Source organism: Bactrocera tryoni, chromosome 2 (genome assembly GCF_016617805.1).
Source record: "Bactrocera tryoni isolate S06 chromosome 2, CSIRO_BtryS06_freeze2, whole genome shotgun sequence".
Lineage (NCBI taxonomy): Eukaryota > Metazoa > Arthropoda > Insecta > Diptera > Tephritidae > Bactrocera > Bactrocera tryoni.
The window spans coordinates 22,036,687-22,051,640 of record NC_052500.1 but is presented as its reverse complement, the minus strand read 5'-3'; the positions used below and the strand labels follow the sequence as shown (position 1 = coordinate 22,051,640).

At 38.7% G+C, this 14,954-nt stretch overlaps 1 protein-coding gene across 1 annotated transcript; it reads right to left on the bottom strand.

The window, feature by feature from the left end:
- Positions 1-11,548: 11,548 nt before the first annotated feature.
- On the bottom strand, positions 11,549-14,411 carry LOC120767410 (odorant receptor 24a). Its single transcript, XM_040093452.1, has 5 exons — positions 13,891-14,411; positions 13,446-13,815; positions 11,971-12,069; positions 11,741-11,893; positions 11,549-11,599 (listed from the first exon to the last, which is right to left on the bottom strand). Exons 1-5 carry the CDS (start codon positions 14,409-14,411, stop codon positions 11,549-11,551), a joined length of 1,194 nt encoding a protein of 397 aa, XP_039949386.1.
- Positions 14,412-14,954: the final 543 nt, after the last annotated feature.

The window sequence follows — 14,954 nt, the reverse complement described above, 5'->3', positions numbered from 1 at the left end:
CTGTTAGACTTTGTATGCTTTCTTGAAGGAGAAATAAGTCGGAATAAATATAATCAACATCCTCCGGAGCATCGCTCAGGGGCAAAAGTTGCTCTTTGCGGCAGACATATCAAATTGAATCACACAGGAGCCTCGGAAGCTGTGTTCGTTATTTAATAAATGTCTTGCAAAGCCAATAGATAATAAGGGGTCGTAAGCCCCTCTTTGAGACAATGGCTTTTTTACAGAAGATTCAAATTCAAAATGTTTTGGAAGCCCTGCTTTCAAGGTGTTTCCTCCAGCTTAGTTTTTTTTTAGATGTTCAACAAAGTGTTGTCTCCTTCTTGTAAAAAGACACGGTTTCTATTTTTTTATCGAAATGGCCGTTTTCTCGCTCGTTCGAGACTGGGGTTAGGGTCTCCAGAATTCGTGGTCCTTCTCCAACCGAACTTGTGAGTGGATTACAACTTGCGTGGGTACCACCGTGAGTATAAATTCCAATGTTGTCACCTTCGCTCAAATTGGTTTAGATGTTTAACCTTATGGTATGCTAAAGGTGGATTCGTCATACTTCCCAAGAACCAGAAGGTTGTTTAGTAAATGTCTTTCAAACAAGAAAAATAAATACGGCTACTTGTATACCCTTACAAGATGATCTTGTGACCATTTGACCAACTCATCGCTCATCTTACATTGCTTGCAAGCATAGCATAGAAAAAGAGGCATCTGCACTAACAACAATGTCAGATTTGAAATATTTAAGTAGAATTGTGCATTTGCGACTGCAACAATAAAGACAATGTGCTATTTACTTTGGCGCCAAAGTTTCATCCGTTTTGACCATTGGCCAATATTTGCTTTGATTTCTCGCTCTATTTGCTGCAACTCTCTTCACTAGAGAAATCCTTATTTCAGTCTAACTCCCTTCGTTCCTTCAACACGCCATCGCACCGGTGCTATTCAATAAGTTTCAACTTTGTCTAGTGGCAATTGTTGCAATACGCTTTGTTGTACGTCTATTGTTTCCCTGTTGTAAGGCCAAACAAATATTGTACAATTGCAACGCTGCTGGCTGGCTGCCACTGCTACGGCCACAGCAATGACGAGCATCGTTGTTCGGTTGCCACAAACGTTGTTGCAACAGCTGCTGTCGCTGCATTGACATGACTGCTACTGTGATTGCTATTGAAGCTCCTTTGGTTTGCTACCCCGTCCCGTTGTTTGTTGTTTCTATTTATTGTGGGTTTTCTTCTATTTGCTGCCGTTTGCTGCTGGTGTAAAACTGATTAGTGTATAAATTTGCCAAGCGCCGAAGCGTCATCTATTCACTCGCTCACTAGCTCGCACGCTGCACAATCCGCTTTTGCTTCGTAGCATGTACAAATCCCGTTGCTAGCGCACAGCTCGTTGCGTTGCGCCCTTCGCGCGATTCTCGTTCGCCTTTCGTGGCATTTCGTTTGTTCGATTTATCTTTTCAAAAAATTGAATGATTGCATTCTGTAATACCATCAAGCTACATTAATATCGAAATACAATAAATTATGATTTTCGCAGTTGAAATAAAATCAAAAGAAAAGAGGGGAAATTGAAATGCTCACAAAATGGAAGCAGTTGAATTGAGTTGCATTGCATTTGGCAAATGAGATTTCACAAGATCTTTTATACTCTATACGAATGTAGTGTTTTCCAGCTCACTTCCCGCTTTAGGGATTAATATGTACATACATACATACATATATACACATGCACTGTTTCCTTATTCATATCCTTTATATTTGTTTCCTTTCTCGTCAGTCAGCCCCTCCTGGCCAAGGGGTTGGCTTATTTAATTCCGTTTTTCTTTTAGCTTTTGTAGGAAATCACTTTTGTTGTTGCTCTTGGAGGTCTTACGAAATTTCATAGTCTATTTATTCATATTACGATTGTTGTTTGTGGTGGTTGGCTCATCCACTTAAGTCATATTTATATGATTATAGTTGACTGGCAAATGTTGCAAGTAGAGGAGAGGCAGTGGTGTTGGTGGTGTGTGCTTCAACCCCCCTCTTAGCGACTGCGATTCACTGCATTGCAGTTTATTGCCTCATGAAAAATATATGTGCATAAATTAAAGTAATATTTCGAGTTACATCAGCTGCAGCTTCTCAGTTCCAACGTCGAGTGTCCGATTGCATAAGCCGCAATTGAGGGATGAATTATTTTTAATAGCATTAATATTTTCTATAAGAGGGGCGGATGTTATTTACTGATTTCGGATAAATTAATTATTTTCTCTTTATTTAGCTAACAAGTAAGACTTAAAGGGGTATTTAGTAAGGAGACACTATATCTCCGAAGTAATTGGGGATATTTTTGCTTCAGGGTACGCAAGGGTGTATTGCTAATCACACATTTTGAGACAGTCTTCTGTGATTTAGGAACTGATCTGGTCGTCGTTTTAAACCCGCTTTCGGCACCGTTGACAAATTGACTACTGTTTCGTAGATATAAAACACTGTAAGTATTGAAAGGCTAATTTGGAATAAAAAAGCAACTCAACGTCCTTTCTCGACGAAAACAAATTAGCACACACTCTGTGTTTTTTTCTCAACATATTGCTTGGTCAAAAAGCAAAGCATTGGTCAAATATATAATATCAGAAATCTATAATCACCAATTTAGTGAAGCTTACATACTCTTATACACACAGTACATACATATATAATACTCATTGAAGGATATACGACTAAAAATGCTTTCAATGTGAACTGTCGCCTAAAATGACTAAATCAGGCACGTAAACCTAGAAAAACTTAATGTAGTAATCGATATTTGTTATGAATTTCGGACATTTCACACCTCATAGCACACCGGTCATACACAAATCCTTTGTGGCCTGTGGTAAATACTTAACTTACCCTAAGCACAAGGGACAACAGTGCAACCGTTGAATGTGTCAATCAATGTCAATAAAGCCATTGCTGACATTTGTACTATTTACACGCAAGCAGCGCAAGAAAGAAGTAAAGGCAAGGGAGAGGGAGAGAGAGAGAGCGAAAGCCTTAGCAAAATATAACGAGCATGCCCGGCATAGTCGAGTTGTAGGGAATGTGAACAAAGTAACGGTTATTGATTCTAACCAAAGTGTTGCGCAATTGTGTTTACTGAAAGATGACTTTTGCTTGCTGCTTCGCTGTAGTTACCTGCAACAATTGCTGTAACATTGCGCTTCCTTTTGTTTTTGATTACAGTGTTTGGTTGGTTTCTCAGCGTCAATGTAATCAGAAATCGTGAGTGGGATGACTGCCATTTGCTTGATACTCGCCGTGGAAGTTGGCAATTCCTCCATCTACACTGACACCAACTGCCCTTTTTCTTTTAGTGTTAACTTTGTTGTTGATCAATCAAAGGCAACAAAAGTTTATGACAACAAAATGACAGGTCCGCGCATAGAATGATAGCGAGTCAACGGGGAAGTATCATAACTGTGTTGACAAAATAATGCAAAAGTCAGTGAACCCACAACTACCAGAAGTAACAATGTACTTGTATAATATATGCTATATACTTATGTATAGTGGCTTCATTCGTCAAACATTGATGACTGGCGAATCGAACAAGCAATCGCTAATACCTAGGATGACATATTCACAATTATTTCATTTGTTAATTAGGAAGCAACTTGCAAGGTCGCATGCTGACATGACATGATGAGTGTCATAACGTGTGCCCGAAAGGTCGATTGTGACTCGTTGAGTGATAAATTGAGTAATATCTCCGAAACACAGTTTTCATAAGATTCATTATTTTTCTGAAGAAGATCTCGAAATTAGAAGCTATTGTAAAACGCATTCAATTAAGTATAAATCATCATTAACAATAAGTCAGTTCAAATGTCTTTGTTTACAGTCGGATCTTTAGGTTAAGTTAGATTTGGTCGTAGGTTTGATCCGCAATCGATAGATCTCACATGGACATATACTCGTCCTTTTTGTTACTGATAAACTCCTAAGAAGTGAAAGCGTTTTGGGGTCAGCACAAATTTATTAGGCCAGTTAATATCAATCCCAGCCACTTCTCCAGGTTTGCCAAATCTCAATCTGACAAAAGCAGTAAACCTGTGGGACAGTGTCCAGATATGACACTTACAATTGCGATGCGATTAATCTTACTGTTATTTCTGGGCCATAGGGATCTCGCAATCGCACAAGTTTTGGTTGTAGACCAGCGCTTGCTGAGCTCACTGGAGGTCACTCATCGACTTTGCAGTTTTCGGCGATTCTGTTGTGACCGGTAACCCATACAAGTATAATATGGAAGAAAGTTGATGCTACTTCCAATGAGGCCGTACAGTCGTGGACTAGTTTTGAGTGCGTAGTCAGCGAGCTCGAAGCCAGTATAGCCGCTCGGCGAGTGAATGAACACCTCTCTAAAAGAAGCTACACCTCCGCTTGAAGAACGGCACAGTGGTCTGGTGGTCTGAAACTAGAATTCATATAGAACTCTTATCAGAAGACTCCGTCCCGTACTTTCCCTTTTGACTTCGATCCATCCTTGAAAATGCTCACTGCTAGTTAGTGTGTGGGCTAAGAAGGAACCGCCAGGAGAAGGTCCTGCGATGTAGTGATCCAGATCGTCAGGAATGTAATCGAAGCAATGAAGGATTTCAAAGTGTCTCTGCCCGGGAAAAAAATAAATTTATTTCCGAGGTTCACTGTAAAGGCGGTGTAGAACACCTTCAATTATCCGATTGTGCGGATATGTTATTATTAATACAAATCAGGAGATAACGATGTTTGCTTCTATTCAAGAAAGGCGTGAACACTTGCGTACTATAACTGGCTAATGAATAATATAGCGGCTATTATTTAATATAAGACTTACTGAAGAAATCAAAAGTAACTATTGAAAGTCTATATATTTACTTTAGAGCCCGGTCTTTATGTACATGGGTATAAGTGAAAAGGCCAACAATCGGCAATAGCCCCTGAAGTGCACCAACCAATACTTAAATCCCTCACCCAGAAAGCACGATAAAAAAAGAAAGGACGGGCTAAGTTCGAGCGTAATCAAAGGCCAATATCATCGCAGTTTATACAATCATATCGATAAAGAGGAGCTGGAGCATTATCTTCACTCAGGTGCTCTCTTCCACGGCTTCTAGTGCAACAACTTAAGAGAGATTGGGCAGCTGGGGTGGAAAAAATAATCCATTTATCTAATCCACTGAGTTACTGGATGAGGCTTAATTTGAGTACCACCTGGGAGCATAATGGGCCTAATAATGGCCTAACTGTGGCGTGCCTTAAGGTAAGTAATACTAGGTCAAGTATCTCATGAAGATGTAAGTGAAATTTATGTCAAAATCGATATGTTCGTACATATATGTGTAAATATGCATATGTTGTGCCACATACCCTGTGTCTAACCCATACCCTTCGTCTTCCCTTATCTCGTACTGCTTTCAGTTGATAAAACTCTTATACTCGGTGCAACATGTTGCGCGGGTATAAAAAAGGAACAGTAAAAGTGAAGAGGAAGACAAAAACAAAAACAACACATGCCAAATAGCACAGCAACCAGTCATTTGGTTCAAGCAATGCTTTTGTAAGCTGAAAAGTTATTTATTGGCAAGGCATTGCCTTAATGACTGCAATGCGAAAAATATAGCCTCCACCGCACACACAGATCCACGCAACCATATGTATGTAAGGATGTATGCATGAGCATACAAATACGGGTAAGCTAAGCCCGGCTGCAAAAGGGCACAAGCAAATAAATCCTTTCATTGAAATCAATAAAAGTCCACACAGATTACCGCGATGACGTTGTTGACCACTGCGCCTAGAATGCTGCTACAAACGCACATACTATATACATACATACATACTATATACACATATACATATGTATATTATACGCTGCCCAGTCAATTGCTGGCTGCTGGAATGTGTGCGCTCAAGCGGTCGCATATTGTAAAAGGGCTATTCAAGCCAACTGACGCGTCAGACATTGTGGAAAAGTTGCTGTATGGCTGTTGAAAGATTGTGTACACAGTTACCGATTTAATTGTTTGTTTGCTTTCGTTGTGATTTCTGTTGCGAAAAATTCTAACTGTATTAATATACATTGGTTTAGACCACAAGTGATGGCATTGTAGGTGCTTGGGTGTGTTTGGAGGGAGTAGCTGCTGAGTGAGATCATGTGGGAGTGCTTACTATTGTGTGCGTCCACTAAGGTGGCACTTCAGCAGGCAGCGCCCGGTGGTCAGCGTCGCAAAGCTGTTGCACAATATGTTGCATAATTTATCACAAAATCGGCTAATAGTTAGTTCCCATCAGTTGGCGAGCGCAACGTCAAGTGCTCTAGCCGAGTTGAAGCTCACAACTGGCGCCTTGCTCGGCACAACTTTGTCTTCGCGTTTCGCCTCGGCCTCTTCACTCCATTGAAACTATTGATGCGATGATTTTTATTTCTACTTTCATTCATAGCATATTTACATTATATGTATGTATGTATATTCTTACACACATCTTCGAGCAAGTTTGCGTATTAAAAATTTGAGGGCCTATCACAGAGTCAACAAACAGTTCAAAATGGTAGCTTATCCTTTGTCACAAATAGAACTTGCAAATCGGAGTCCAGCATGCAAGAGAACCGCGAAATGCGCGCCATTCACACCATATCCCATGTGCTTTCGGGCTATACTGACTCTTGTCGTCATTTCAGAAAAAAAACTAGGAAAAAACCATATGAAAATAAAAAGAACTCATCTTAGATGTTTGCGGATTCCACCAAGACTACTTGGGACTGGGTATAAAATGTTTGCTTTATCTATAAATCTTAGAATATTAGTGAACTACAAAATCCACATCCGATACGCTCCCACAAAAGTCGGATCTATCAAGATGGACGCGGTTTTCGATTGTGGAGAAAGACTGTAAACTCAGCACCATTAATCAACATTATTTTGGAAATATGTTCACAACGAGACTCGTTTGGATGCCTGTCATATCAAAATTGTTGGAAATTGCAAAGCTGAGGAGTTGGCAGCAGATAGACTCTTTTCTCTCCATTTCTGATTGTGCTGGACCCCTGGTTTTTGCGTGAGCTTAGCAGGCATTTCTGTCCTTATAGAACGCAGCATATACACTGAACTACTCGCTTTCAAGTTTGATCTTGCTGCAATCGTAGGAGTACCTACTGGATTCCCTATTGGAGTCCATTAAGGCTGAAAACCTTGTTGAACGCTAACAGTCAAAGTTGTATGGAGGTAGGTGACTTGAAAACCAGCTTTTACAAGACTGAGGTTGAAAGCGTTCGGCATTCACATTAGCCGTCTCAACAAGTTTGTAGCACGCACAAGGCATTGTTTCGATTTGTGAGGGTACTTTCGATCAATACTTAGGACTATTTCGGTATCACAATGGCTTGCCGTTTTCAGCATAAAAATCGAATTTCTAGTTCCTAAAACAACAACCCACATCGGATCCAATGGAAGTGGAAAAGCAATGATTTTTGAGCCAATGCCTATATCCAGGGAATTATGATAAGACTAAGTAATGAACAAAACTAAAAGTTTCCAGATATAACAAAGTCACCGATCAAGCAGGCCTGCGTATATTTCAACGAGCAACGACTTTTACTGCAGGGAGTGATCTAAAGCAAAATATGATTGATGCTAGTATTGCTTTCAACGAAATTTGATAACTGATATCAATTGATGTTCGAACCGAATGTTTTGCCTTATAGCGGTGTTTTTTCCTGTCTGACGGAACTACTGCTGTGGTTGATATGAAGGGAAGCTGGAATATTTTGCATATACTACAGAGACCCTACTGTCACTTAAGAGTGACATTATACAATTTGTTATTGGTTTAGTACTATATTTAACGAGTGATCCAAGTAGAGATAATTTTTTTAATAGCCTTTTTTGACAAATCAACGTGAGTCATGAAAAGACAACGCCCACAAATCGTTCCACGAAAATTCCCGATCTGTAAAGAATGTGGTTCGCGCTTCGCTTAACTTATGGTCAACATAGCCGGCCTACTGAGCGTACTATTCGCAACACCATCACCCTTCTTTAGACCTAGCATCCATTATTGGATAATATTCGACCGAATATGTCACGTCCAGCACGCAGTGAAAAAAATATAGCTGCCGTAGCTGAGAGTGTACACGAAGATCGTGGAGAGTCGGTACGTCACCGTTCGCAGCAACTCGGAGTTGGCGCATTTTACGTCGAGATTTTATCTTAAAAGCATACAAAATACAGCTTGTGCAAGAACTGAAGCTCTTGAAAAGTTTCAAAAAGATCCGAAATTTTCGACCCAAATTTTGTTCAGCGATTAGGCCCTTTTCTGGCTCAATGGGTATGTAAATAAGCAAAATTTCCGGATTTGGGACAAAGAGCAACTTGAAGAGATTTAAGAGCTGACATTTCATCCAGAAAAAGAGAACGGTTTTGTGAGGTTTGAGGTCCGGTTACCAGTCGAAATGCTAGAACGAGTCATAGAAAATTGTACTCAACGGATAGACCGTCTGAGACGTAGACACAGCCAGCATTTGAAAGAGATAATCTTCAAAAACTAAATGTCAAAGTATGTTCCTTCGATTGATAATAAACATTCCCCATTAAATTTGAAGTTTCTGTTGTTTTCTTTAAAAAAGTAGAGAACATCGAAAAGGATCACCCTTTATATGTAGCTGAGAGTAGAGATAATAAATATGGTGTGTTGGTGTTATGGTGCAGACGTTATTGATGCCATTGTATAGACGGTGTTTCAGCATTGATGAGGCTTATGAGAAATGATGGGTGAACAGACTTAATAGAAGTGAGGTAGTAAGATGATGGTAATCAAAAGTAGCGGTGTGTGAAAAAAAATAATAAAAAAGGAATAAAGATGATGACGCCTACCATTGTCGCTGGCTTTATGAGAAAATGTATATCCAAGACGTTGAAAAGAAGTCTCAAATAAAAGATATGAATTTCATATTTGTGTTTATTAATGTCTTCACACATTTAAGTAGATATGTTCGTAAGCGATATACATTTCAATCTTATTAACTTAATGAAATTAAGCTCTGTGGGGTGGGTAGGAGCTCGACGTTGTAGCCGGGAGAATTGAACGCGTGACTATAATAACGTGAATCCCTAGTTCGAAACATAGCTATGAAAGGAAGTATGTGTGTTTAGACACACATACAGTAAGTATATACATACAAGTATATACATAATAGGTTGTCAAAAAAGTCTTGCGGAATTTTCGCTAGTTGGCGCTGAAAGCGCGTAGTTCTAGTTTTATTCGTCGCATCGGATCATGCTATACCTTTTTGGAAAGCTCATTTCACGCGCTAACACGTGTTTTATTGATTATCGTTTCTTTTAAGTCGTTCGTGAGTTATAGCGTCGCTAACATGGAGCAAAATAAAGAGAAAATACGGCATATTTTACGGTACTACTACGATAAAGGCAAAAATGCATCTCAAGCCGCCAATAAAATTTGTGCAGTTTATGGACTCGATACAGTTTCCATTTCCACCGCACAACGATTGTTTCAATGTTTTCGTTCTGGTGTAGAGGTGGTCGAAGATGCGCCACGCTCCGGAAGGCCTGTCGTCGAAAATTGCGATAAAATCGCTGAATTGGTCGAAAGAGACCGGCATAGTAGTAGCCGTAGCATCGGTCAAAAGCTGGGCATAAGTCATCAAAAATTCATTTCAATTTCAATAAAAAAAATTTCAATAAAAACACCGCAAGACTTTTTTGACAAACCATTATTATAATAACTGTAAAAAATGTTATCAAAGTTCTAAAAGAAGATCCTATTGTATAAAAATACTCAATAGGAACTCAACCAAACGAAGTTATTAAAACCACATCCATATTTTTACTTACAAATGTATAGCGTTTCGTTGCCAAGAGTGTCACTGAATAAAATATTGTATATGAAGGCACATTATCGCATTGGAAGGCACACGCGCCCCGTGTAAACGTTCAGTCACTTTTACTATTTATGGCTAAGCACAGCGGCTAAGTAGTCAATCCGAACAGTTAGCTACATTGTGTGCGCGGCACAAAGTTGCCTTTTGCGTTATGCGGTTATGGCAATACAATAGGGTAATATGTCTGTCTGTATGTGCGGGGTGTCAATTTATGCACCTACCTATTTACGTAACAAGAGCTGACGTTAGATGGGTGGCATACATTCAGAACTCAGTGAGAAAAAAAACATATTTTTCATACACATAAAGGGTTGTTCAATAGCTATGTACCGACTGGGGTATGCTTAGTAAGATTACTGTGAATAAGTAGTCAGAGATAAAGTCCAACAGAGTTGATAAATTTATGGCAATATTTTATGTGTTTTTTAATTGTCTGTGCCGCAATGTTAAATGGATAATTTGTTTAGATAGATTGCATACTACACACACACGACATGTGACTACTTTGAGATCGATCCGTACTAACAATAGAATAGAACAGCCCGCAGAAGCATTAGAACACATATTACAGTTTTAAATCACCAAAAATACGTGATCAAATTCAGTGCACTTGCTGTAATGTAAAACCGACTTTCGTGGTAATAAACTTGATTAGCATTAGTTTTTTGGAAAACCATCGAAGCTCTTTTATGGTCTAGCTCAAAAGCCATTCTGTTTTTATGAGACGAAATCTACCAAGTGTATCTGTTTTTTTTCTATGGTCGAAATTTCCTTTCTTGGTTCAAAACGATAAATACACAAGTAAGTATGGGCTAAGTTTGGGTGCAACCGAACATTTTATACTTCTGGAACTTCCAAGCACTGAAGTCAGTAAAGTACCTTCAGGTACATATTCACCCGATTCAACCCACTATCAGGAAAAGATTCTCTCTGAATTGCTATTATATGTATATCTCACACATTGATCAATATTTTCAGTCAAAAGCCAATTATAAAAATAAGTACCTAGAGCCTTGAGCAGTTTTGGTTCGATTTGGATAATTTGTTGTCATAAGTTGACATACTTGAAAGGCAGATAATTTTATATCTTAATTCAGTGCGTAGTTATCGTACTTTATACGTTTACGGTTCCTGACGTTTTGTGAGTGTACTTGGACTCGTCCTTATGTCCGTATTTTTTGTCCAAGGAACATATACAGCAAGTTTCATTACCATATTTAAATTTTTAGCATTTCAGCGTGCAACATACCATCTCGAGCGATAACATAGTATTCGCTAGAGTTTTCCCATTAATTGGGAACATAGTTGAAATACACACGATGCACAAACTTTTGAAGAAATTTCGAAAAACGCAGAGCTTCATTATCTATATAAAGGACTTTGAGGTCGAAAAGTATGTTAATTTAGTAAAAATTTGAATTCGAAGACGATCTCTTTAAGTCATTAGATCTTTAATGAGGTTCCAATTCGAAAAGAGGAGTGAGATCGACTGTTAATAATCCTTAACAACTCAATGAAAACTTTCCAGATTCAAAAACCTCCAAACAAAAACAAAATAAATATGTAACTTTGAATTTTGTTTATTAGTTTTCATGTAATTTATTAAATTAGGCATAAATTAATAAAATTATGAGAAGTTTTGGAATTAAATAACAGATTTCGCTAGAGCAATCAGAGAACCAGTGAAACGCAAAATCTGAAAAAGTAGGAAGTATAGATAAAGACAATTTATGCATAAAATTAAGTCTATGGACTAAAATTTCCCTAACAATTTTTACTAATATTTATTGAAAAAAGAGCATATAAGTAGCCTACATAACCTCAATCGCTTACTCACTGAAGTTAGTGCTGGCAGTGACGGCGCAAAAAACGGCACTTTCAATACCAAACTGCGTTGAGCGCGTATAATTATCAAAAGCACCATTCGCTGCACATCTACAGTATGAGTATACCAATTGCTATCGTAAACCGCAGTGGCCAGTTGAGAGCTCTTTAACAAATACATATGTATATAACGCTGGTAATAGAATTTTAAAAATTTCTTTCGAAAAATATTGAATTACTTACACATTCAATGACCACTGTGCCACCCAGACAGTAGAGGAACAATTCGGTGCTGACAGCCATGGTGTGAACCAAATAAACCAAAACGCCGTAATCGGAGAACTAGGGATAATAGAATTATTACAAGGTTTGACCTTGCAAGATATAGAAGTAGCACAGTAAAATGAAACTAATCGTACTTTTCAAGTTGTTTTGCAGAAATATAAGAAAAGGTTCAATCCAAAATGTATTACCTAAAGCAACTATATTGAGGAAATACTAAAATCTAACTATTATATGAAAAAGTTACATAGATAATATGAACTCTCAAGGGTGGAAAATTCATTAAAACAAAAACAATATTGGAGGAGATTTCAGCTCAGGGCATATTTCCAATACATATACCATATATTTAAAACGAAATCGCAAAGAATTGATAACCCAATAGCATACTACGGGCTAAAAAGAAACATCTTTCCGAAATATCTTGACTCTATGTGACTTTAGGCACAGAACACCTACTATTGGACAGATATTTACCATGCTCAAAATCTTGGAAAAGACCCGTGAAAAGAAGAACGACACCCACGACCTCTTCGTCGATTTTAAAGCCGCTTTCGACCTCGGCATAAAGGTAAAACTCATACGGCTGTGTAAACTGACGTTAAGTAACACCAAGGCTCTGTCAGTATTGAGAGTGAATCGATAAGGCACAATCTTCTAATAGAGTGTACATCTGTTGACATACGCCGATCGACTGGACAAGGAAACGAAGCGTATAGCTTTGGTTGTGAACGATGAGAACACGAAATATTTCCTGTCATGAAATGAACAGTCATCACATTTGTGACTTGGCTTACACGTCATTATTGACAGTAACTTCGAAGTCGTAGAAAATTTCGTCTATCTTGGAACCAGCTTTACCACCAACAACAATATGACTTTGTCAACAGTTGCTACTTTGAACTGAGTAGACAATTGAAAAGTAAAGTCCTCTCTTGATGGACAAAGACCAAAAGCCCCTAACAATTACCGTCTTGATATTTGGTGCGGAAGCAAGGACAATGACAACATCCGATCGGTCGGCGTTAAGACAGAGGCTTTGGCGAATACCGCAGCCAATGAAACTATGAGCTGTAGGTGATATAGGCCGTCATTGACCTAGTTCTCCGTATCAAATGCTGGTTTCGCTGGCTTGGTAATGTTGGAAGAGGACACTCCAGCTTTGAAGGTTTTCGCGTCAGTACCCACCGATGGAAGCAAGGGAGAGAAAGACCTCCACTCTCTTGGAGGGGATCAGGTGGAGACGACCCTGGCTGCACTTGGTAACACCAGTTGGCGTCAAATAACAAAGAGCGGAAACGACTGGCGCGCTGTTGTTAACTTCACTATAACCGGATAAGCGGTGTTTAAATCGAAAGCAAAGTGTTTCTAACTGGTTCTAAAGTACTGGAAAAAAATATGTTGACAGTACTGCTAGAGATCATAATTATTCATACCAACAACATATCCACCACACAAGTGCCAATAATTGCGCTTGATGTCACAAAGTGTCCCAATGTTATGCTCGACATGACGGCCGAAAAGCGTTTAACCAGATCTATAATTTCATTGTGCCGCGCTATAATCATCTTTAAACTCTCTCTGATCTCATCTTCTGATGAGTGTTTACGTTCTCCACTGTCAACATCCGAAAGCAGATCTTTCATATCATATTGAATAGCCTTCAGCAGTGTGCCAATGTACATGCAGAAACATAGAAAGAGACCGTCAGTGCCGGCAAAACCGGCAACAGTGATGTACCCATGCCAATGAGAGAATATAAATGTGAGCGGAAATATCGGCATGGAAAGTAACGGTTTGGGAAAACTGCAAAAAGTAACAAAAATAGAAATCGGCTATAGAAATTTAACCATATATGTCACTATATCACTATATGCTCACATCATTTTAAATGGCGTCTCATATGGAATCTCCTCTCCACGCAAATGACTTAAGTAATTCACAATACCCGCTCGTATGGTGTATAAAGTACTCGTGGTGGTGCCGAAAAACAAAACCGATGCTGAAAGACGTGTTGCGATTGTAAAGTAACGGCGTTTATCGGCCAACTTCAAGCGACTATTTTGTGTTGCGATCAGCTCAGTGACACGTCTGATCAAACGATCCAACTCTTCACGATGCCACCAGAGGAGGGCCAGTTTCAACACCGACATAATGCTCGATGCAACCGGACATAAAGCATCCAAAGCGCGTACGACATCAATCGATAGATAATGTATGCCAAACATGAATTCGGCATAAGAACCATAGACGAGGACGACAAAATTGAAGATGAGCCACGCTTGCATTCGTCTAGAGTTACCATCCCCCGGATAGAAGCCGGCGATGCGTAGAGCAAATCTTGGTATTAGAAAAACATTTGTATCCGTTGGATACGATTGCGATAAGAACTTCAGGAACATTTTGAACGCTTGCACTTGTTGGTATGAAATGGATTGCTGCTCAACAGCGGTACTTATAGGCAGTTTAGCAGGAAGTATATTTAGAAAATTGTTGAGCTTGGGTAATATTAAGCGACCGCAAAGAAATTATAATAATACGATTAGCTCACGCCTGTAATAACCATTATCAAATCAATATCAGTTGATGCACGAAACCCTTTTACAAAATTTGTACACTGAAGAAAATGGATGAAAGAATACGGCATTTTATAAAGTAAACTAAGTATTTGTCTCTAATTTAACTTTAAACACCCTTCTTTTCAGTGGAATTCGTTCTCAAAGCACTAATCAAAATGTTTTAAATTTTAATTTTTATGCTATAGATTTGGTAGGATCTTAAAATCTTTTAGAGATTTGAACTGCTATACACATTATGAATGCTATCGCAATACTCGAATATTTAAATTTTAAGATTTAATAAAAATCACTCCGAGCTTCTAAAAGAACAGTAGTGTGATAGCAAGTAGAGAAAGCAAATAAAGATGAAAACAGAAACTTCGAAAG

Excerpts from the sequence above, each read along its gene's own strand:
- LOC120767410 (XM_040093452.1), bottom strand. The coding sequence starts at position 14,411 with ATGTTCCTGAAGTTCTTATCGCAATCGTATCCAACGGATACAAATGTT. Across the intron at positions 12,070-13,445 it reads GTGTGGTGGATATGTTGTTG|TTCTCCGATTACGGCGTTTT; the intron begins GTATGAATAATT and ends TATTATCCCTAG. Across the intron at positions 11,894-11,970 it reads GCACAGTGGTCATTGAATGT|AGCTCTCAACTGGCCACTGC; the intron begins GTAAGTAATTCA and ends TATTTGTTAAAG.